This window comes from Talpa europaea (genome assembly GCF_964194135.1).
Source record: "Talpa europaea genome assembly, chromosome: 14".
NCBI classification, from domain to species: Eukaryota; Metazoa; Chordata; class Mammalia; order Eulipotyphla; family Talpidae; genus Talpa; species Talpa europaea.
Window position 1 is genome coordinate 20,711,391 of NC_140082.1, and position 22,641 is coordinate 20,734,031.

The following is a 22,641-nucleotide window of genomic DNA, read 5'->3' on the forward strand; positions in this document are numbered from 1 at the left end:
CTGATTTGCATGTTCAAAGAAATAGTTCTTTTCTCCAACAATCTTGCTTTGTTACTTGTCCCCCTGGAAACTTCCTTCTAAGAGATTTATTGATTTGTTTAGAGTATAACAAAGTTCTGATGATGTTAGAGCATTCAGAAGTGGTTAGCTTTTCAGATCACTTTTTCTAATTATTTCTAGAGTTAGTAGTCTCAGAATTCCACATAACAGCTACTGATACTGATGGCAGAAGTAACAAGAAATAACTTAGATGATGTAGTTTCTAGAAGTACCTTACTCACAGGTACAAAATACATCAACAGTGTTATCTCTCTTCCACATGACTTCATCACCAAAACTAACAACATTGGACTTACTATGGTAGCTTAAACAAGAAAATGGCTCAGGAGATAGGTACTTTATCTTATATTGAATAACAGAGGGAGATACAAAATATAGATTTCATTTGTTTTCTTCAAATGTAATGAACTATCTTAGACTTGATATAGAGCAAGTTTTCCATTCATTTTTGTAATCTTGTTTCCCTGCTTACCAAATAAGCAGTATATCTTATAAACAGTAAAACCTTAAATACACTGAAATTGTAATTAAAATATGATATATATCTAAGTCACTAAAATTCAGATCATATAGATAGGACAGGAAATTTAAAGATAAAATTAAAAACAAATTCAAATGCTTTGGTCTTATATTAACTTAATACAAGCCAAACATTCCAAATGGATCCATTTGGAAATGTATACAACATGTTGGCATCATTTCTTTAGGACTGAAAAACTCTCCCCAGGGCCTTGTAGATGTGATCCTATGTCAGTAGCACGAGGGCCACAATATTTGTTTAATGGAGATCGTGCTAACAAACTGCAACATTCCACCCTACGTCTCTGCCCTGGACCCTTCACCACAGACCCAGTGTGCATTCCTCGGAAATAGGACCAGACAGAATCTGTAAGAAAATCTTCAAAAGATAACATATCTAATGGCCCTGTTCTTTTCTGGCAACTAGAAGACAAAGGCATCCAAGGGAAGAAAGACACATTTGGAGGAATATAAAAGTTTAAGTCATTAATAAAAGGAAAAAATGAATTAAAATAAACATTGATAAGGATTTATCAACAGCTTATGTAAAAATAGGTAGCTTTTCATATCGGTTTTCTGAAATATCTAGGAATAACCAAAACATACCATGCGTTTAATTGGTAACAGGATGAGCAGGGTAGTTTGTCAATAGACACATTGAAGGGAAGGGGTTTATGCAGAAAGTGCTTTCCTGGTGCCAAAGATCTCATCCTTCTAAATTTACTGTTTTATAGAAATATATTCAAACATTAACATTTAAAATCATTATTAGTCTATCAATAGATTTAATAATAAATTTCTTAATATTATTTTGAAATTCTAAACAAAGAGAAATCTTAGCAAATGGTAAAACAATGACTAGGTTAGTAGAATGAACAGCAAATCCTTGTGGCACAGACTGTGGAAGGGCAGGCCTCACTATATGGAAGAGGGTAAGCAGTGGGGAGCAGAGTGCTATTTCCTAAGATCACATCCTGGTCAAAGAAAGAAACACTGATTATCAAGAGAAACTTATTTCACCTATTAGCCCAGGGACTGAAACTACTAAACAAAGTATCTCAGAAGAAACAGAATGATATTCCAGACCACTCTGCTCCCAACTTGTTGAACTACATCTGAATATTTCCAGGAGGAGAAATAATGAGCACAAAGTCTCTGGAAGAGGAAAGTGGCATCCATGTTAGTCCTCTGACCTTGGGATTTTGAAGAGTGCTCTCATGGGATGCAGGTCAGCTAGAGGAGGGTCTCCATCGCCTAGCTCAATGGCTGTGATCCCAAGGGACCATGTATCGCATCTGGCATCATACGTGGTATCCAATTGCTGTTCACAGGCAATCACCTAGGAAATGAGAAAAAAAAAAGTGAAGTTAGCAACATTAACAAGAATGTAGAAAAATGAAGTTTGATAAGTGTGAATAAAGACAAAAGCAGAAACTGGGAAGAGTAAAAACTCAATTTATTATAGTAGAAATAGTGATTTTATTTTGAGAACAGACACTTTAACAGATTTGCAAATCTAAGAAAGACACCGATGAAAGGAATAGTTTTGAAAATGTAAAACAAAAAGGGTGAAAACACAGTGTCTTAAATAAAAAGGGTAAAGACTAAGCCATGGTACTCACTTGATAAACTTTTTATGAATGAATGAAGATATTCATATTAAAAACATAAAGAATACTTTACCATTTACTTTAATAGTTGCTTTTTTTAAGTTGAGGTATTATTGTTTTATTTTTAAAAAATATTTTATTTTATATAATTCTTACATCATTTTTCATCTTTGCACAATGTATGCATTTTCATTATGGTTATATTCCCCATACAATTGCACCCTACCCTTATCTTGACTCTAGTCCTTCCTCTCCCCTTATTTTGACTCTAGTCCTTCCTCTCCCGCCCCTCCTTCCTTCCCCCCCCACCCCACCCCCCACCCCCCCACCCTGTGTCTCTGTTTTATAGTTGCTTGTTGATTTTGATTTTTACTTTTACTTTGTATTGATTAGTCTTTTTCCTGGTCTCTTATTTAAGTTTTCTAAATTCCTGCTATGAGTGAGACCATAGGAAAAAAAAAAAAAATACCAGAGGTATTATTGTTTTAAAATACTGTTTAAGGCACCACAGTCCTCTTCTTTAGCCATATGGACTGCCTCCCGCTTTGCTCTCTACTTCCCCCATCTCCCTGTAGAACCCTCAGTTTTACAGTTAAAGAATATATCATTAGTGGGCCTCCCCGGTGGCGCAGCGGTTGAGCACTGGGTTGCGAAGCTGCCCGCGGCCTCTGAAGCACCGGTTCGATCCCGGCTGCTCCCCGGCCACCGGAGGAGGGTCCCGCATGGCGCGCAGACCTCTCCTGCCACCCTCTGCTCCCCTCAGCAGTGTACTTCGGTCCTTCTGCCTGCTCTGCTCCCTGCTCTGGCTCTGGTGAATTCTCTCACCCTCCCATGCTTCTGACTGTACCCAGTGCATGTATAAACAAACAAACAAATAAATAAATAAAACATGCCTAAAAAAAATAATATATCATTAGGAAACTAAAAGTGAATGAAGAAAAATAAGCTTGACAGCAGTCTAGTTAAATGGCCTTGATCTTTTCTGGCAACTAGGAAGAAAGAGATGCATTGGAGGACTATAAAAGCTTAAGTCATTAATAAAAAGAAAATAAAATGAATAAAAATAAACATGGATAAGGATGTATCAACAGCTTATCTGAGGCACACTAAATGTAAACACTAAAATCATATTTACAAGAATGTCAGTAATAAAAGGATGTAATTGAGACAAGAAAAAAGAAAGAATTTTTCCTGCAATATAGTGAAATAACATTAGACAGAAAAATTATTAAATATTATTTCACAGTTTATTTTTAAAAATGTAATATGAATACAGTGGTCTATGACATCAATGATGGCAAGATATTCAACTTTATGGTATAAAAAATAATTTAAAAATTACATTTAATGTTTGTCAACCTGCAAGACAAATTACAAATAATTTGGGATAATGTTAGGTTAGTGTTGTATCATCATTTAACTACAATACTGTGAAAAATTATGTAAAGTGAAAAAAGTCTAAGGCCCTGTTTGGAATAATATTTCATCTTTATGACTATCTCACACAGGCTTAACACACTACAGTGTCTATATTACCCAAAGCAGTATATAGATTCAATGCAATCCCCATCAAAGTTTCAAAGGAATTCTTTACAGAAATAAAGCAAGCATCATCTAAATTTATGTGGAACCATTTAAGACCTCAAGTAGCCGAAGCAATCTTGACAAAAGAGGAAGGAGGACCTCCCTGGTGGCGTAGCGGGTTGAGCGCTGTGCTGTGAAGCTGTACGCAGCCTCCGAGCACTGGTTCGATTCCTGGCTGGCCACGGAGAATCCCACATGGCAAGGCAGAACTCTCCTGCCTCGCCTGCTGCAGTGCCTTTGGTCCATCTGCCTGTCCTGCTCCCTGCTCTGTCTCTGGTGAATCCTCTCACCCTCCCACGACTCTGGCCTGTACCCCAGCTCTTGTATAAATAAAAATAATAAATCTTTTAAAAAAGAAAAAAAAAAAGGAAAGGAATGGAGATACCACTCTACCAGACTTCAAACTATAGTTTGAAGGCTCTAGTAATAAAAACAGCATGGTATTGGAATAAAAATAGACACACAGGCGGAGCAACATGGCGGCGAGGAGACGCTGCGAGTAAGATCTCCCATTAAAAAAAAGTTAATAGGGAGGAAAAGCGGCAGGTCCCAGTGAGAACTGGGACACGGAAGATAAACGGACTACTCCAGCAAACTGCCCGAAGAAGAAAGTTGCCATAAAAGAGGACGAGAAGGGAGGGAAGCACAGAACCCTGCTCCCCTCCCCCGCCCACAAAGTCGGCACTCTCCGACCGGCAGAAAGGAGGGAAACAACAAACCAAAACGGCCAACAAGAAAAACGGACGCAGCAAGTGGGACTGTGAGTGGAAAGGAACTATTGCAGCCACCACACCCCGTGAACGGGAGAGGCGAACCCTGCAGGATCCGCCGCGGAGGTGAGCTCCAGGCGCCATTAAAGAGAGCCACGCCCCCCAGGAGGAGACCAGCACCAGCACACAGCCCCGGCCGCCCGGTAAGGTTGCGTGCGGAAAGCGGCGCGGATCCGGACCGGATCGCAGCTGCCCAGGTCCCCGCGCCTGCGACCTAGGCTTGCGGGGAGACGGCGGAGGCCCTCCCTGAGTGAGCAGGAACAAGGCGCCCAGGCAGGGGAGCGGGATTCAAAAGGCGCCATTCCCGCGCCACTGATCTGGGCTACAACCCGCGTCCTGGAACTGAGGGCTTTGGAACTGAGACCCGGGGCACGAAATTAGGGGGAGACTGCGGAGGCCCTCCCTGAATGAGCAGGAACAAGGCGCCCAGGCAGGGGAGCGGGATTCAAAAGGCGCCATTCCCGCGCCACTGATCTGGGCTACAGCCCGCGTCCTGGAACTGAGGGCTTTGGAACTGAGACCCGGGGCACGAAATTAGGGGGAGACGGCGGAGGCCCTCCCTGAGTGAGCAGGAACAAGGCGCCCAGGCAGGGGAGCAGGATTCAAAAGGCGCCATTCCCGCGCCACTGATCTGGGCTACAGCCCGCGTCCTGGAACTGAGGGCTTTGGAACTGAGACCCGGGGCACGAAATTAGGGGGAGACTGCGGAGGCCCTCCCTGAGTGAGCAGGAACAAGGCGCCCAGGCAAGGGAGCTGGATTCAAAAGGCGCCATTCCCGCGCCACTGATCTGGGCTACAGCCTGCGTCCTGGAACTGAGGGCTTTGGAACTGAGACCCGGGGCACGAAATTAGGGGAAGACTGCGGAGGCCCTCCCTGAGTGAGCAGGAACAAGGCGCCCAGGCAAGGGAGCTGGACTCAAAAGGCGCCATTCCCGCGCCACTGATCTGGGCTACAGCCCGCATCCTGGAACTGAGGGCTTTGGAACTGAGACCCGGGCACGAAATTAGGGGGAGACGGCGGAGGCCCATCCTGAGTGAGCAGGAACAAGGCGCCCAGGCAGGGGAGCAGGATTCAAAAGGCGCCATTCCCGCCCCACTGATCTGGGCTACAGCCCGCGCCCTGGAACTGAGGGCTTTGGAACAGAGACCCGGGGCACGAAATTAGGGGCGTGGGTTCCCCACGACGGTGGGGCACAAGGCAGACACAGCACCCCAAAGCCGTTGAGGTGTACCCTATCATCCCAGCTCTGCTCCCTGTCCCACGGGGTGGAAAATCAGCTCCCCAAGGGCTCTAGGAGAGATCTCTGGCACCACCTAGCGACTTGAAGCCAGCAGAGGCTCCTGAAGGAGCTAGTGGCCAGCTGGGGAGTTTGCCCACACCGGGCCCCTTCCGAACAAGTAGTCTGAGCCCACAGGGAGAGCGAGCACCCACAGCCGGGGCAGACCAGGTGCGCAGAAGAGTGTGCCTGAGACCAGACACACAGGGAGTGTGTCCCACATCACCATTTTAGAACAGGGACATTTCTTCAGTAAAGACTACCTGCAGAAGGCTTCCTCAGGAGCCAGAGGCGAGCGGGGGAAGTTCGCCCACGCCAGACCCCCTCTGGCCTGCAGTCCAAGCCCAGAGGGGAGCAGGAACCCACCGCCGGGACAGACCAGGCGCACAGGGGAGTGTGTCCCTACATCGGCATTTTAGAACAGGGACCTTTCTCCAGTAAAGACTGCTTGAAACTGACAGATGACTCCTGGAAGAACCAGAGGGGAACAGAGAAGCCCACCCAAGATGCCGGCCAGTCCCAACTACACAGTGTCCCAACGCATACGGCAAATTAGAAAACAGACAGTAGGGAAGAGAAGAACCACACGCAACCTAGCAACTCTCCAGAGAAAAAGCACACCACAAAAAGAAAGCCAGCCCCCAGATTGCAAAGACAATAACTTGGAAGAATTTCTGAGCCTTCCAGAAAGAGAATTTAAAATTGCCGTGATTAAAAAACTAACAGAAGTCATAAAGGAAAACAATGATAAGGGAAAAATAATCAACGATCAGAAGAATGCAATTGAGTCCCTAGAGAGGGAAAACAATGGTCAGAAGAAAGAAATTGAGTCCCTAAAGAGGGAAGTAAAAGAAATGCAGGAGATCAAAGAATTAATGGAAGAACTAAAGAATTCTGGGAAAAGCAATGAAAGCAGAATAGATGAAATGGAAGAACGAATAAGTAATCTTGAAGACATAGAAATAAAAAGAACCAAAACAGAAAAGGAAAGAGAAGTACGAAGGAAAAAGAACGAAGAAAGACTTCGGGAACTATCTGACTCCATGAGGAAAGGAAATATAAGAGTTATAGGAATACCAGAAGGAGAGGAGAGAGATGTAGGAACAGAGAAAATATTCAAAGAGATAATTGAAGAGAACTTCCCAAATGTGAAGAAGGAGCTGAAAATTGATATACAAGAAGCAAGAAGAACACCAAACTTCCACGACGAAAGGAAAAATACAGCAAGACACATAATAGTAAAGCTCCCAAGAATCCAGGACAAGGAAAAAATAATGAAGCTGGCAAGAGGGAAGAAACAGATAACATTCAAAGGAAAACCAATCAGGCTGACATCAGACTTCTCCGAAGAAACACTACGGGCAAGGAGAGAGTGGAGGGACATAGTCAACAGACTCCAAGAAAACAGATGCCAACCAAGAATACTCTATCCCGCAAAGCTCTCCTTCCTCTTTGAAGAAAGAATATGGACCTTTCCAGACAAACAGAAACTCCGGAATTTCATTGCAACTAAACCCCCACTCCAAAAAATACTACAAGGAGTCCTAAAGCCAGAACCTCAGAGGGATGAATAACAATGAAAGAAGGCCAAAAAAAAAAAGTTATTAAAAGAATAAATAAATAAAATCAAAGGAAAGACAAACACAATGGCAAATACAGATGTTAACATATCAATAATAACTCTGAATGTAAATGGACTAAACTCTTCAATAAAAAGACACAGAGTTGCAGCCTGGATTAAGAAACAAAACCCAACCTTTTGCTGTCTCCAGGAAACACATTTAGCTACAAAAGATAAAAATAGGCTCAAAGTTAAAGGATGGAAAACAATCCTACAAGCAAATGGACCAAAAAAGAAAGCAGGAACAGCTATACTTATATCAGATAAAACAGATTTCAAACTCAAAAAGATAAAAAGAGACCCCAAGGGTCACTACATCATGATCAAGGGGACAATACTTCAAGAAGAAATAACACTCATTAACATATACTCACCAAACGAAGGAGCACCAAAATATATCAGACAACTGTTGTCCTCTCTGAAAACAGACATCAGAGAAAACACATACGTAGTGGGAGACTTCAACACACCACTATCAACAATGGATAGATCAACAAGACAAAAAATAAGTAAAGAAACTAAAGCTCTAAATAAGGACCTAGAGCAATTGGGCTTAACAGACATCTATAGAACACTAAACCCCAAAAAAACGGAGTACACATTTTTCTCAAGCGCACACGGATCATTCTCCAGGATCGATCACATACTGGGGCACAAGACAAACATCAACAGATACACCAAGATTGAAATCATATCAACCATCTTTTCTGACCATGAAGGCATCAAACTAGAAATAAACCATAAAAAGAAGGCAAGGAACTTTCCTACCTCATGGAGATTAAAAACCACACTACTGGAAGACCATTGGACTAATGAGGAGATCAAAGAAGAAATTAAAAAATTTTTTGAATTGAATGACAAGGAGGACACCAATATCCTAAATGTATGGGATGCAGCAAAAGCAGTAATAAGAGGAAAATATATAGCAATAGAAGCTCACATCAAGAAACAAGAAAGAACGCAAAGAAACAACCTAATCTTGAAGCTCAAAGATCTAGAAAAAGAACAACAAAAAAACCCCAAAACCAGTAGAAGAAAAGAAATAATAAAAACCAAAGCAGAAATAAATGAAATTGAAACTAAAAAAACAATCCAAAAGATCAATGAAACCAAGAGCTGGTTCTTTGAAAAAATCAATAAAATAGACAAACCCCTAGCCAGGCTCACAAAGGAAAAAAGGGAGAAAGCACAAATAAACAGGATCATCAATGAAAGAGGAGAAATCACAACGGACACAGCAGAAATCAAAAGAATAATCAGTAACTACTATGAACAGTTATATGGAAACAAGTTCAACAATCTAGAGGAGATGGACAAATTCCTACAACTCTACAATCACCCAAAGCTAGATAAAGAAGAAATAGAACACCTAAACAGACCAATTACAATTAGCGAAATTGAAATGGTAATAAAAAACCTCCCCAAAAACAAAAGCCCAGGACCTGATGGATTTACAAATGAATTCTACCAAACATTCAGAGACGAATTAGTGCCTATCCTTCACAAACTCTTCCAAAAAATTGAGAAGGAAGGGACAATACCAAACACGTTTTATGAAGCCAACATTACACTAATACCAAAACCGAACAAGGACAACACAAAAAAGGAAAACTACAGGCCAATCTCCCTAATGAACACTGATGCAAAAATCCTCAATAAAATTTTAGCTATCAGAATCCAACAATGTATCCATAAGATAATTCACCACGACCAAGTTGGATTCATTCCAGGGGCACAAGGATGGTTTAACATCCGAAAATCAATCAACGTTATCCAACACATCAACAAAAAGAAATATAAAAACCATATGATAATATCAATAGATGCTGAGAAAGCTTTCGACAAAGTGCAACACCCATTCATGATAAAAGCCCTTGAAATTCTTGGGATACAAGGAACATACCTCAACATCATAAAGGCCATCTATGACAAGCCAACAGCCAGTATCATTCTCAATGGTGAAAAGCTGAAAGCAATTCCATTAAGATCTGGAACAAGACAAGGATGTCCACTATCACCATTGCTTTTCAATCTAATACTGGAAGTCCTAGCCAGGGCAATAAGACAAGAGAAAGACATCCAAGGAATCCAAATAGGAAAAGAAGAAGTCAAACTATCACTATTTGCAGACGATATGATATTATATATAGAGAACCCCAAAAACTCCACAGAAAAGCTAATTCAACTCATCAATCAGTTCAGTAAAGTGGCAGGATACAAAATCAACACGCAAAAGTCAGTAGCCTTCCTATACACAAACAATAAATCTGAAGAAGAAGAAATCAAAAAGACCATCCCTTTTGTTATTGAAACAAAAAAAATCAAATATTTGGGAATAAATCTAACAAAAGAGGTAAAGAACCTATACAAAGAAAACTATAAAACACTGTTAAAAGAAATAGAAGAAGACACAAAGAAATGGAGAGACATCCCCTGCTCATGGATTGGAAGAATAAACATTATTAAAATGGCCATCCTTCCAAAAGCAATATACAGATTCAATGCTATTCCAATCAAAATTTCAATGTCATTCTTCAAAGAAATAGAACAATTATTGATGAAATTCATATGGAATCACAAAAAACCCCGAATAGCCAAAGCTCTCCTGAAAAAAAAAGAAGGGAATGGAGGCATCAGACTCCCAGACTTCAAACTATACTACAAAGCCATAGTCATCAAAACTGCATGGTATTGGAACAAGAACAGACATACAGACCAATGGAATCGAATAGAAAATCCAGAAATAAACCCACAGATTTATGGTCAACTAATCTTTGACAAAGGAGCAAAGAATATGCATTGGAGCAAAGAAAGTTTGTTCAATAAATGGTGCTGGGAAAACTGGGTCGCTACATGCAAAAGAATGAAGCTTGACCACCACCTCACACCATACACAAAAATCAACTCAAAATGGATTAAAGAACTAGACATAAGACCTGAAACCATAAAATATATAGAAGGAAATATAGGCGAAACACTACGTGATTTGCACATCAAAGACATCTTTACAGACACATCACCCAAAGCAGTGATAGTGAAGGCAAAGATAAACAGCTGGGACTACATCAAATTAAAGAGCTTTTGCACAGCAAAAGAGACAATAACAAAAACAAAGAGAAACCCCACCAACTGGGAGAACATTTTTGCACCCAACACTAATGATAAAGGACTGATCACAAAAATCTGCAAAGAGCTGATGAGACTCAACAACAACAAAGAAAATAATCCAGTCAAAAAATGGGCAGAAGAGCTTAAAAGAAACTTCTCTGAAGAGGAAATGCAAATGGCCAACAGGCATATGAAAAAATGTTCAACATCACTTGTCATCAGGGAAATGCAAATCAAAACTACCAAGAGATACCATCTTACACCAGTGAGAATGGCACATATTAAAAAAACTAGCAACAACAAATGTTGGCGAGGGTGTGGAGAAAAAGGAACTCTTCTGCACTGTTGGTGGGAGTGCAAACTGGTCCAACCACTGTGGAAAGCTGTGTGGAGATTTCTGGACCTACTAAACATAGAGCTTCCATATGATCCAGCAATTCCACTCCTAGGTATTTACCCAAAGGACACAGAAACATCAATTCCAAAGAACACCTGCACCCCTATGTTTATAGCAGCACTGTTTACAATAGCTAAGCTTTGGAAACAACCCAAATGCCCAAAAATAGATGACTGGATCAAGAAGATGTGGTACATATATACCATGGAATATTACTCAGCATTCAAAAAAGATAAACACATGCAATTTGCAGCAACATGGATGGCGCTGGAAGGGATCATGCTCAGCGAAATAAGCCAAAAAGAAAAAGAAAAATACCGGATGGTCTCACTCATAGCAGGAATCTAGAAAACTTAAATAAGGGACCAGGAAAATGAATAACTATAAGATAGTGAAAATCAAAATCAACAAAAAACTATGAACCAGAGACACTTTTAGGGGGGCGGGAGGGGAGGGATTGGGGTCAGAATGGGGGGGCTGCAATTGTATGGGGAATATAACAATAAAATTTATTAAAAAAAAAAAAAAATAGACACACAAACCAGTGGAATAGAATGGGGAGCCCACATTTATATGGACAGTTAACCTATATTAAAGGAGCCAAGAGTATGCAATGGACAAAGAAAAGTCTCTTCAATAAGTGGTACCACAAAAACTGGACAATGCTCAGAAAAATGAAACCAGACCACTCTCTCATGCCATACACAAAAATTAACTCAAAATGGATCAAAGACTTGGATGTAACAACAGAACCATAAGACACTTGGAAGAAAACACAGGCAAAGCACACCACAATACTGACTTCCAAGATGTCTTCGGGGACTCAATTACAACAAGGAAAATACCAAAAGTAAATGAATGGGATCACATGAAGCTAAAGGCTTCTGTACAGCAAAAGAAACTAGCATTAAAACAAAAAGACACCCTAATGAATGACAGAAAATATTCACACGCCATACATCTGACAAGGGTGAATATCCAAGATCTACAAAGAACTCAGACAACTCAATAAAAAGAAAAAAAAAATTAATAAATCAGTAGAAAAGCTAAACACACACTTCTTCAAAGTAAGGTCAGATAGATGTCCAACGGGCAGATGGAGAAATGTTCAACATCACTTATCACCAGGGAAATGTAATTCAAAACCATGAGATACCACTTCACTCTAGTGAGAATGGTCCATATATAAAAACAAAAAACAAAAAACAACCTTAAACAAAACAGAAACAACGAATGCTGGCAAGGCTGTGGAGAAAAAGGAACCCTTGTATACTGTTGGTAGGACTGTAGACTGTTCTAGCCCCTATGGAAAACAGTGCAGTGTTTTCTCAAACTACTAAATAGAGATAAAGCATATGATCCAGCAATTCCACTCCTAGGTGTCTTCCCAAAGAATACAAAATAACTAAATGAAGGAGTATGTGCACTCCTATATTCACTATAACACTATTTACAATAGCCAGGTTATGGAAAAAACCTAAATACTCAACAACAGAGTACTGGATTTAGAATGCGTGGTATATATACACAATCGAATACCACTCGGTCATTAAAAAAAAGGATGAACTCTTGCTTGTGATGGCACGGATGGAAGTGGAAGCAACTGTACTATATTAAATAAGTCAGAGGAGAAAGACAAATATCAGATGACTTCACTCATATGTGGAATACAGAAAAAAAAGGACCTGACAAAACTAAACCAAAACAAACCCCAAATCATATTAGAATCAAGGTTGCTAGAGGGGGTGCGGAGGGAATATAATGGTAAAGGACTATGTGTGCTTTGATGGCAGGGATGGTGTAACATACAATTGGTGAGGTGTGAATCTAGTCCCTTAAATCTTGTGTAGAGTTGTAAACAGTTATCTCAATAAAGAAAATAAACATTTACCTGTTAACATATATTCATAGCAGTATATTCATAATAGCCAAAAAAGAAACTAACACAAAGGTCCATGAACTGATGATGAATAATACTGTAATCAGTAAATACTAATTCTGATCTAAGATTTAATATAAAAAGTGAAAATTTCACTTTTCTCCACTGGTCGTTGATTTAAATATGCTACCCTTTGAAGCTCTAAAAAGAATGAAATAATTCTATGATATTAACTATAGTAGATATGTTAAATTTGTTTACTTTATTGCTTACTAATTTTTAGAAATGTGTCATTAATAACAAACAGCTAGTTTATATGGGACATATTCATTAACTAGATAGGTGGCTATTCCAGATGGATTCTTCAGCGATTCTAAATAATAAAAATCTATTGAAATGTTGCTAGTCATTTATAAGTTGGAAAAAGCTTATTACACAGAGTTGAATATAACACAAAGTTTCAAACATATATGTACATGACAACTTGTACACACAGCAGTGAACCTTTCTCTTTTATAATATCCATAAGTTTGCTAAGCAGGAAAGCACTTTCTAGCTCTGTTTATGTTATAGTAGGTTTACTAATAAGAAATAATGACTTATCAGTAAAATTACTGACCGCTGATTACATGTTAAGGAACATCAATTTTAATTATCAACTCATTTAATAATCTGGCAATTCAATTAAATTTTAGATAGATCAAAATATTTCTTTTTACTGAAGATTAGAGTGGTTCCAAGTTCCATTAATCAAAGTTTTTATTAAATGGCACAATTAAGCATAAAAATGGTTTTGTTACTATAGATCAATATATGAAAAATATATAAAGGCAGTCTATTATTTAACATTTATTATAAAATAATATAGTATCAATTGTAATATCAATGCATGTAAGTTAAAGGTAATTTTTAATATTATCAGTATATTTTTATTTTCTCATTATTGCAAGCTTTTCATAAGCTTTGGAAACACTAATATATCCGAATAAACAATGAAGAAACTCATTCAATTTTTTGCTTATATGACTAAAGCTTATATGTTTGCTTATATGACTAAACTTTGTATTTTCATTCTACAATGTATTCCCTGTTAAAATATTCTGAATTCATTGGATTTTTATAATTTTATTAAGATAATTTATCCTTTCTCCATATTTTACATTACATTTACATTTTCACCTTTTTTGCATGTAGTAATTAAATTAGTGCTAAAATAGAAACAGTACACCAGGAATTAATTTTCAAACAAATTTAATTCTAAGATTTTGCAATATTAATATAATATTTGAATTACTTCTCCTCCTTCCACTCCCTAGAAAACTGTAGATAAATAGCAGCGCATTTCCCAAAGGTAGCAGAGAGTTTTCAGACATAAGTGCTCTTTACTGATAAACATAATTAAAAAGATTAAAGGAATTAACAGCAACTGTGGGGAGGAGATGTGACTCTAGAAAACCTTTATTTTAGCAGTCTATCTGCAATTTCCCAAAGGAAACGATAATGAAGAGAATTTATTAACACTGAGCATAGCCACCAGGAGAGAGACCCAACATAAGAAGCTGCTATACAATTAATGGACCTGAATCTGATTTCAAACAAAGGTAAGGGGTTTTCATAACATTCCTATTAAAATTTAAAAACAGAATCTAAATATCATTAATACACATACATGCTAAAGAACTAAAAGTAAATGTAATGAAAATTAAGGCTTCATGTAGTTTCCCTTTACCTCATCTGATTCACTCATTCAGTCCTTCATCTACAGAGACACTTTATAGAGAATCTTCCATGTTCTTCCTCACCCATGAAAAAAAAAACTTCACATAAAAACAGCACAACTGGTAATTTTATATTCCAAAATGCACATGGAGATACATCTCACATGAAAAAGAAAATTCTATCTGACCTCAGGAGCCATCCAAAATGGTGTTCCCACAGAAGTGTTCCGACGGTGCCAAGTGCTGGTGAGCTGTGCAGATACACCTGGGAGGAAGAGAGACACGAGACTTTTTGCATTAATTACTCATGTGGAGATCCCAATTGTAATACATCTGTTTACATACTAATATTAAAATTCTCTTCCCTTGAAACTGGCATTGAAGTTCACAATAAAGTACCCTGGATAAGGGTCTGTGCACGAAGTATAGAACCATCTCCCTATTTTCTACTTCTTATAACCAAATCTATGTATCCATTCTCACACCCCATTTAATCTCCTGATCATACTAACCTCTATTTCTTTTGACTTCCTATATTTTGAGCTATTTGTATTATATACTTTGGCACATAATTACTGTCTGAATGGTAGGATTTTTTCCTTCTCCCTCTGCCTATGACCAAATTTGGGTGAATTTGGGAATGTTTATATGAACCTCACATAAAAGCAATATAACTGGCAAAATTTAAAGACCATAGACAAAGATTTGGTTTAGGACATGATTTACAAGTAGGTGGGGTAGATCACTAAGGGATATAATTAACATGGGACCAAATCAATCCACAGCCTTAGCAGCATGAGTTCGATCCCCGACCAGCCAGGGAGCAAACCACAGGTGAAGCAGACCTCTCCTGTCTCGTCCGCTGCTCCTTTCAGCAGTGTGTTTCAGTCAGTCTGTCTGTTCTGGGTTCCCCACTCTGTCTCTGGTGGATCCTCTCATCCCCTGTACCTCTGGCCTGTATCCCAGTTCTTGTATGCATAAATAAATATTTGAAAAAAAGTAAACTGGTATTGATACTTCCTCCAGAGGCCTAGTCTAAGGATTGCTGGGGTAGGGAATCACAGTGCTCTTGAGGTAGCACATGTCATTTAGTTTAGAAATCCTGCAGAATGTTTTATACCTGATTCCTGTAAGTTGTATGAAAACCAGAAAAATTCAGCCCAGAATGTAAATGGAAAAAAATCTCAAAGTTATGGAAAAATGCAATTAGGGAAAATAAAAAAAAAAAAACACAACACCTTGAGATTAAGACTATTGGATGATTATCACATTAGGACACAGAACCAATTGAGCAAGCGTGACTGAAGAAGGCATTTGTCAAATTTCATGTTGTTTGACTGCTTCTGCAATGACTGCTAAGCCTCAAGATCATTTTACCAACAATTAATTTGCTTCAGAGCTAGAAGGCAACTTAATAGCCATAAAGTCTAACTTACTCATTTTCAGGTTAGTAAACTTCAACTGGAGAGAAAAATGAGTTTCCTGGGGACAAACAGCATTTTTATTTAGTATGAATTCTCAGCCACAAGAGCAGCTATGAAGAAGCCACACTTTCATTGGAAAAATGAAAAATACTATTTAAAATGATTGAATAATTACTTTAAAAGGCAACAGGAATCCAAATGATGAGTTCAGGAGTCCTAGAAGTAAAGAAGATTAGGAAAATCATCTCGTTCAGAGAGGAACTAATGGAATAAATCACCAAAGTAAATAATTACATAAGCATCTCAAGGGAGAAGATGCTAAAGCATGGAAAATTCCAGGCAGAAAGCTGGGATAGTGAAGGACTGGAAGGCCAAAAAGAGATCAAGGCTGAACACAAAACAGAGAAGAGAGGACAAGAATCCATTAAAAGTCAAAGCCACAGTATGAGTAAGGAGGTTTATGTTAATGATTCTGCAGCCTTTGCTTTGAGTACACCGCTGGGGAATTTTCAAGCTATTTTAGGCCCCTCCAACAAAGCTTTTTGGACGTTGTGATGGCTATACAGCAACCCCATTCCCTGATGCAGGCCTTGTTTCTAGGAAAAAAACTGTACAGTCTTTAAACTTACAGTCAGGAAGTCTTTTAGGGTCTCACGGTTTAGAGAACCAAAGAGGAAACATCCAATATATGCTTTCCAAGTGGTCCAAGCACACTAGACAACTTCAGGGACTGTGATTTGCTATTAACCATATAGCAAAACCCTTGACATTTTAAGGGAGCAAAGGAAAGAGCAAGGGTTTGCTGTCAAAAACAAAATATTGCAGGGGTTAGAAATAAAACTAAAAATAAAGAAGTTTTTCAACAAGAAGGAGGCATAAGATTTATTATAAAATCTACTATCCTCATTTTTTTGAGGATTAAGACACACAATGGGCAATTTTGTGTGTTAAATTGGTTGGGCCATGGTGTCCAGATACTGGATAAAACACTATTCTGGATGTTTCTGTAAAGGTGTTTTTTGGATGAGATTAACATTTAAACCAGTGTACTTTGGATAAAGTAGATTACCTCCTTGATGTAGGTTGGCCTCATTCAGTCAGTTAAAGACCCTATCCGAACAGAGACTAACTTTTAGTGGGCAAGAAGGAATTCTGCTCGCAAATTACCTTTGGACTCAAACTGCAACTCTACCCTACATCTTTGGCATGCCAACCTACTCTATAAGATTTGAGACTTGTCAGGTCACTACAATCATACAATTCAACTTCTTCAAAGAAAAGTGTTTCCACACATAATATATAGAATATCTGTATCCCTATGTAACATATATCTCCACATATAATGTTATACTTTGGGGTGACAATCTACTTAGTCTTGTGAAAGCTTTAGACTTTTTCATCAGAAAATTCATATTCATACACCATTTTGCATATAAAAGATATCTAAATTCTTCTGCTGTTCCTCTACTTATTACACCAAATGATATTCAAGGTTATCTCCAGCTTTACTATTCAATGAGTCTATCAGCTAACACAAGGTAGGTGATTCTAAGTAACCACTATTCCTCTCAACACAATATCATTTCCTTTAAAAACCTAACCATCTTCAGTTCACCTGGCACTGGAGCTTTCTTTTCCTTTAATATAAAGTATTAACTTGTAATGGAAACTATGTAGTGTTTTCTCTAAATACATCAAGATCATACTGATCTCGAACTCTCATTGGCTTGGACATAGGACCTATGCACCCAGAGCTGTCTGCACCATTTGATTCTGTAGGAACTTGCCTTATCTGTAATTTGCCTTATTCATGGTACACTATCATTATTTATCTCTTATAAATCCTATTTATTCATCCCCATGCCCCCCCCCTCCATTTCCTCTCCTATTGCCCTGTCCCTTCTCCCACCACAAAATCTTTTGTTTGATGCTCTTCAGGAATTGAAATTTTAGAGTTGAGGATTAAGATCATTTAATTCTAGTTAAAGTACTTATTTTACAATGAGTAAAAACTGAGGGGTAAAGAGGTGACTACTAAAAATCTATAAGGAAAGTCCTCTTTGGTTCACACCTAAAATTATCACATCATAGAAGACATACTTAGTAGCTTTTACTAAAATTTCTACAACTACATTGAGGTAGTTTGTTTTTGCGTTAGGTAAACCACTAGATATAAAGTTTTCTTTTAACTGTTGCTAAATCAAAACTCATTCAAAATGCCTGAAATCCATTCCTAACTTCATAAGAGTTTTTTAATGTACTTAATATAATTTAAATTAAAAACTAAAATTTTGAACATCTCTCACTCCACAGGCTAGTTTACATCAATAAAAATATTTTCTAGGATATTTATAAAAATGTTTTCCTATTTTTTTCTTCAGAAGAGATTTTTTAAAAAAAGATCAAAAAAATTTTTTTCTGTCACTTGCCAAATAGGAACAGGAGGACCCAGGCAGGCTTACTGTTGCCATATCAGCATATTCTCTGCCTGTGCCTAATGGGATTAAAAGGGAATGTCTCATCTAGCTTGAGTCAGACTAGCTCCTTCTCCCACTCCAATTTCATTTTGATTCAGAATTCTAGAAGTCTGGATCAGTTAGCTGTTGGCACTGGATACATAAGTGATACAGGCTGGGAAGGTGGAGGCTGCTTTTTTTAGTAGATTTGATGGGCAACATGGAAAGTCCAGAGGCTGGTCTGTTAGGTCCTGAAAGAGAAGCAGGGAAGAGAGACTTTGTTTCTCTGAGGGAGAGCAAGAGGCAGCAAGTATTGCCCCTCCATTCTTGAGTCTCAATTAGTCCCTTCAGGCCTGCATTTCTTATCTATGAGTTGCCTTTTGTGCTTTACTCTTTTTTTGAAGCAAGTTGGGTTTCTCATCTTTACAACTTAAAGACCCTTGACTAAGATATACAACTTTTTTAAAAAAAGATTTATTTATTTATGCATACAAGAACTGGGGTACAGGCCAGAAGTGTGGGGGGGTGAGAGGATTCACCAGAGATAGAGTGGGGAGCAGAACAGGCAGAGTGACTGAAATACACTGCTGAGGGGAGTAGCAGGCGAGGCAGGAGAGGTCTGCTGTGCCATATGGGTAGCTCCCTGGCCGCCCAGGAGCCTGGGGATTGAACTCGTGCTGCAGAGGCTACGGATAGCTTCACAGTGCTGTGCTTTACCCCTTGCGCCACCAGGGAGACCCTAAGACATACAACATTACCTACAATGCTCAATAGGATAATTCAACTATGGAAAATGCTTAGTTCGCAACACTTGAGCCTACTGGAATCACAAAGCTCTAGAAGAATCCATTTATTCATGGTATGGCTTTCTATAATGAAAGAATTATAAATGTCTTTCATTTCAAATAAAGTGAAGGTCAGATCCTCACAGTACAAGAATATATTCTAGCTGAGTAAAATATAATTTGTTTTGTATAGGAATGAAAATTCTAAAACTCTGCTAACTTTTTAAAAGGGGACTAGTTTTCTATTATTTCAGATTGTAAAGTACTGGCTCTCAAATTTTTAACATTATTAACATTCAATATCTTTATATACCTAATATATATGTCTTGAGACTTTCATGCTATGTCTCTAACTCTACCCCATACTGTCTACCAGGCTTCTCCACTGCAAGTTTTCCCTTTTTCTTGTAATTAAGCATTTTGAAGAAAGATATTTTAAGACTATGTAAATATCCAATTTCTAATCAAAACTTAATTCACTAGTTTTAGCAGCCATTGAAGTTTTTCATGAATTAATTATTACCATGATGGTTGCCAAATGACAGTTTTACAAGTTTTATTATTCATTCTATATATATTAGTTGTTTTTCCTCTGTAAGGAAAGCTTTTTTTCTCTCTTTCGACTCATTTAAGCATGCAGGATGGATTAATGGATTTCTATTTCATTCATTGGGTTACCATCATTATTATCAGTTTTGATGCTTGAATTGTCCCAGATTTGATCAGTAAGAGTCAGTTTAAATTGCCTTCTGTATCCTTTCCACATGTCTCCATCATTTTTAAGCATTTCCTTTTTAGGTTCATTTTGTATAGCACTAAAATCAGCATTTTTCCAAGAAACTTTATTTCCTTTTGGTTGAGAAGTACATTTAAAAACCAAGAGCTGGAGGTCTCCCCTGGTGGTGCAATGGTTGAGCGCTGGGCTACGAAGCTGCCCGCTGCCTCTGCAGCACCGGTTCGATCCCCGACAGCCAGTGAGGGTCCCACATGGCGCACAGACCTCTCCTGCCACCCGCTGCTCCCCTCAGCAATGTATATCGTCACTCTGCCTCTTCTGCTCCCCACTCTGGTGAATTCTCTCACCCTCCCATGCTTCTGACTGTACGCAGTGCTTGTATAAATAAAGAAATCTTTATTAAAAAAAATAAAATAAAAACCAAGAGCTGGGCCTCCCCTGGTGGAGCAGGCGGTTGAGCACTGCACTGTGAAGCTGTGCGCAGCCTCTGCAGCGCCGGTTCCATCCCAGCCGGCAGGTGAGGGCCCCACATGGCACTGCAGACCTCGCCTGTCTCTCCCGCTGCTCCCCTCAGCAGTGTATTTCATCAGTCTGCCTGTTCTGTTCCCTGCTCCGTCTCTGGTGAATCCTCTCACCCTCCCACACATCTGGCCTGTACCCCAGTTCTTCTGTAAATGAATAAATAAATCTAATAAAATAAAATAAAATAAAAACCAAGAGCTAAGTGTTGATATGTTTGCTCTTGGGAACACTCAAAAAACTTCCATATAAATTAATAGTAACAGCATTCCCAGACCCCCAAAATAACCACAAAATCACACCAAATAGGAATGTTCTATTTTTAAATAGCAGGGAAACCTGTATATTGAAAACCAGGAGTGTACATTAAGACCTCCAATTCCAGTCCAACACCATTGGGTTCAATTTTTTGCCTCTCCATATTTGTGATTTTTTTTTTTCTTTAACAATAAGGAACTTGTCTCCGATTGTCCTCAGTATACTTTCAGATGGTAGTAAGCCTCCTTATGTAACCAATCTATCTCCCTCTTAACTCCTATGCAGCTGCCCTTCTTATCTCACTTGGGATCTGACAACCTCCATGGAGTCCCCACCATCCCTCTAGATTGATACTCTGCTTGCCCTACTTTGGGACATGACAAGCCACCACCACCAACATGGACACCTTCCCCACCCTCTCAGGCTGCCAACCACTTGCTGAGATCTACCCCCTACACATTTCCATGCTTGCTTTTAATCTGAATTATTTGGGAAGAAAGGAAGAAATAAAGGGAAATTCATAGTTTTTCAGGACATGTATACCTCCTCACTTGATGCTAAAAGGTAGATTATTAATAAATAAATCACAACTTTTTGACCTACATTACTCATCGGGGATTTGGGCTAAAATTAACTATGTGGGTAATGAGAGATTTAAAGCCATAAAATATTCTGTCATAAGAACAGTGTCTAAATAAATCACAAAAGTACATCCTGTACTTTTGCAATGAAATGTTAACTATCCTATTAGAAATGTAGTTCCCCAGAGAGAAATCCTTAGAATTGAGACCTGAGGACTGCCCTTTAAATTGAGTCTCTCTTTCATTTTGTATTCCAGATAAGGGTTGCTTTTTCAGACATTAAGTGACTTGCCTAAAGGGATTTATCTCCTGGGAGGTCATATTATTTATTGATTGATCATATACCAGTGACTGCTAATGTATTTCATTAATAATGTTTACAAGCTTACTTGTCCTCTCTGAGGTGTCTGGTGGTTTCCTGTAAAAGCATAACCCACTTAACAAAGAAGACCAAATATTTTCCTTAAAAGATGTATTCATAGCAAGTATTAGAAAGCTGCATCTTACTTTTAGTGTAATTGAGTAGCTTGATTTTTAAAGCAATGATGAATTTACTCTAGCAAAAGACTATTTTTAAACAGAAAGAGGCATTATTTAGCCTCATTATTTAGCAGTGACTTAATATTTATTTACTATGTATCATCTACCTATGATGTGTACAACAGTGAGCTAGAGGCTAGGTGAGAATATTATTTGTGATAATGATAATAGTTCATATTTTTTCAATTATAAGCCTCAATAATTACACTATTATTTACCTGTATTATTCCATTTACTGCTCATAGCAATCTGCCAGAAATAGAGTGTTCTTTTTCATACTTGCAGATAAGCAAATTGATGTCCTCAAAGATTTCAAGCGACTTTCTCATAGTCACACAGTTACATGGAAAATCTGGCCTTTCATTAATTCATTCAAGAATACTTATTGAGCACCTTCAGCGTGTCAGTACGATGCTTGTGCTAGAAACAAAGTGATAGAGCAGAGACCCTATCATCATAAAGCTTATAGCTTAGTAGAAAGGTAGTAAAATTAAACATAGGATTATAATCAAATATGACAAAAAGCTCCTTTCTTCCCTATTTTCTTCACTTTCGAAAAACTCATCTCACTCTCCTGCTTTGCTCTCTATTTTACCTTTGCACAATTTCCCTAGAATTGGAATGGTTTCCATTTTCTCTCTCTTTTTTTTTTAAGATTTATTTATTTATACAAACAAGAGCTGGGGTATGGCCAGAGATGCAAGGGTGTGAGAGGATTCACCAGAGACAGAGTGGGGAACAGAACAGGCAGACTGACTGAAATACACTGCTGAGGGTAGCAGTGGGCGCGACAGGAGAG

General features: G+C 38.6%; 1 protein-coding gene across 1 annotated transcript in view; it reads right to left on the bottom strand.

The window, feature by feature from the left end:
- MYO3A (myosin IIIA) overlaps positions 1-22,641 on the bottom strand; it is a gene marked incomplete at both ends in the record, with an annotated part of 134,734 nt that overhangs the window by 98,043 nt on the left and 14,050 nt on the right. The window contains 2 exons of the mRNA XM_084253406.1: positions 1,773-1,918; positions 14,732-14,808. Of these exons, the coding sequence (XP_084109532.1) occupies positions 1,773-1,918; positions 14,732-14,808 (223 nt within the window). The remainder of the gene's footprint in view (positions 1-1,772; positions 1,919-14,731; positions 14,809-22,641) is intronic.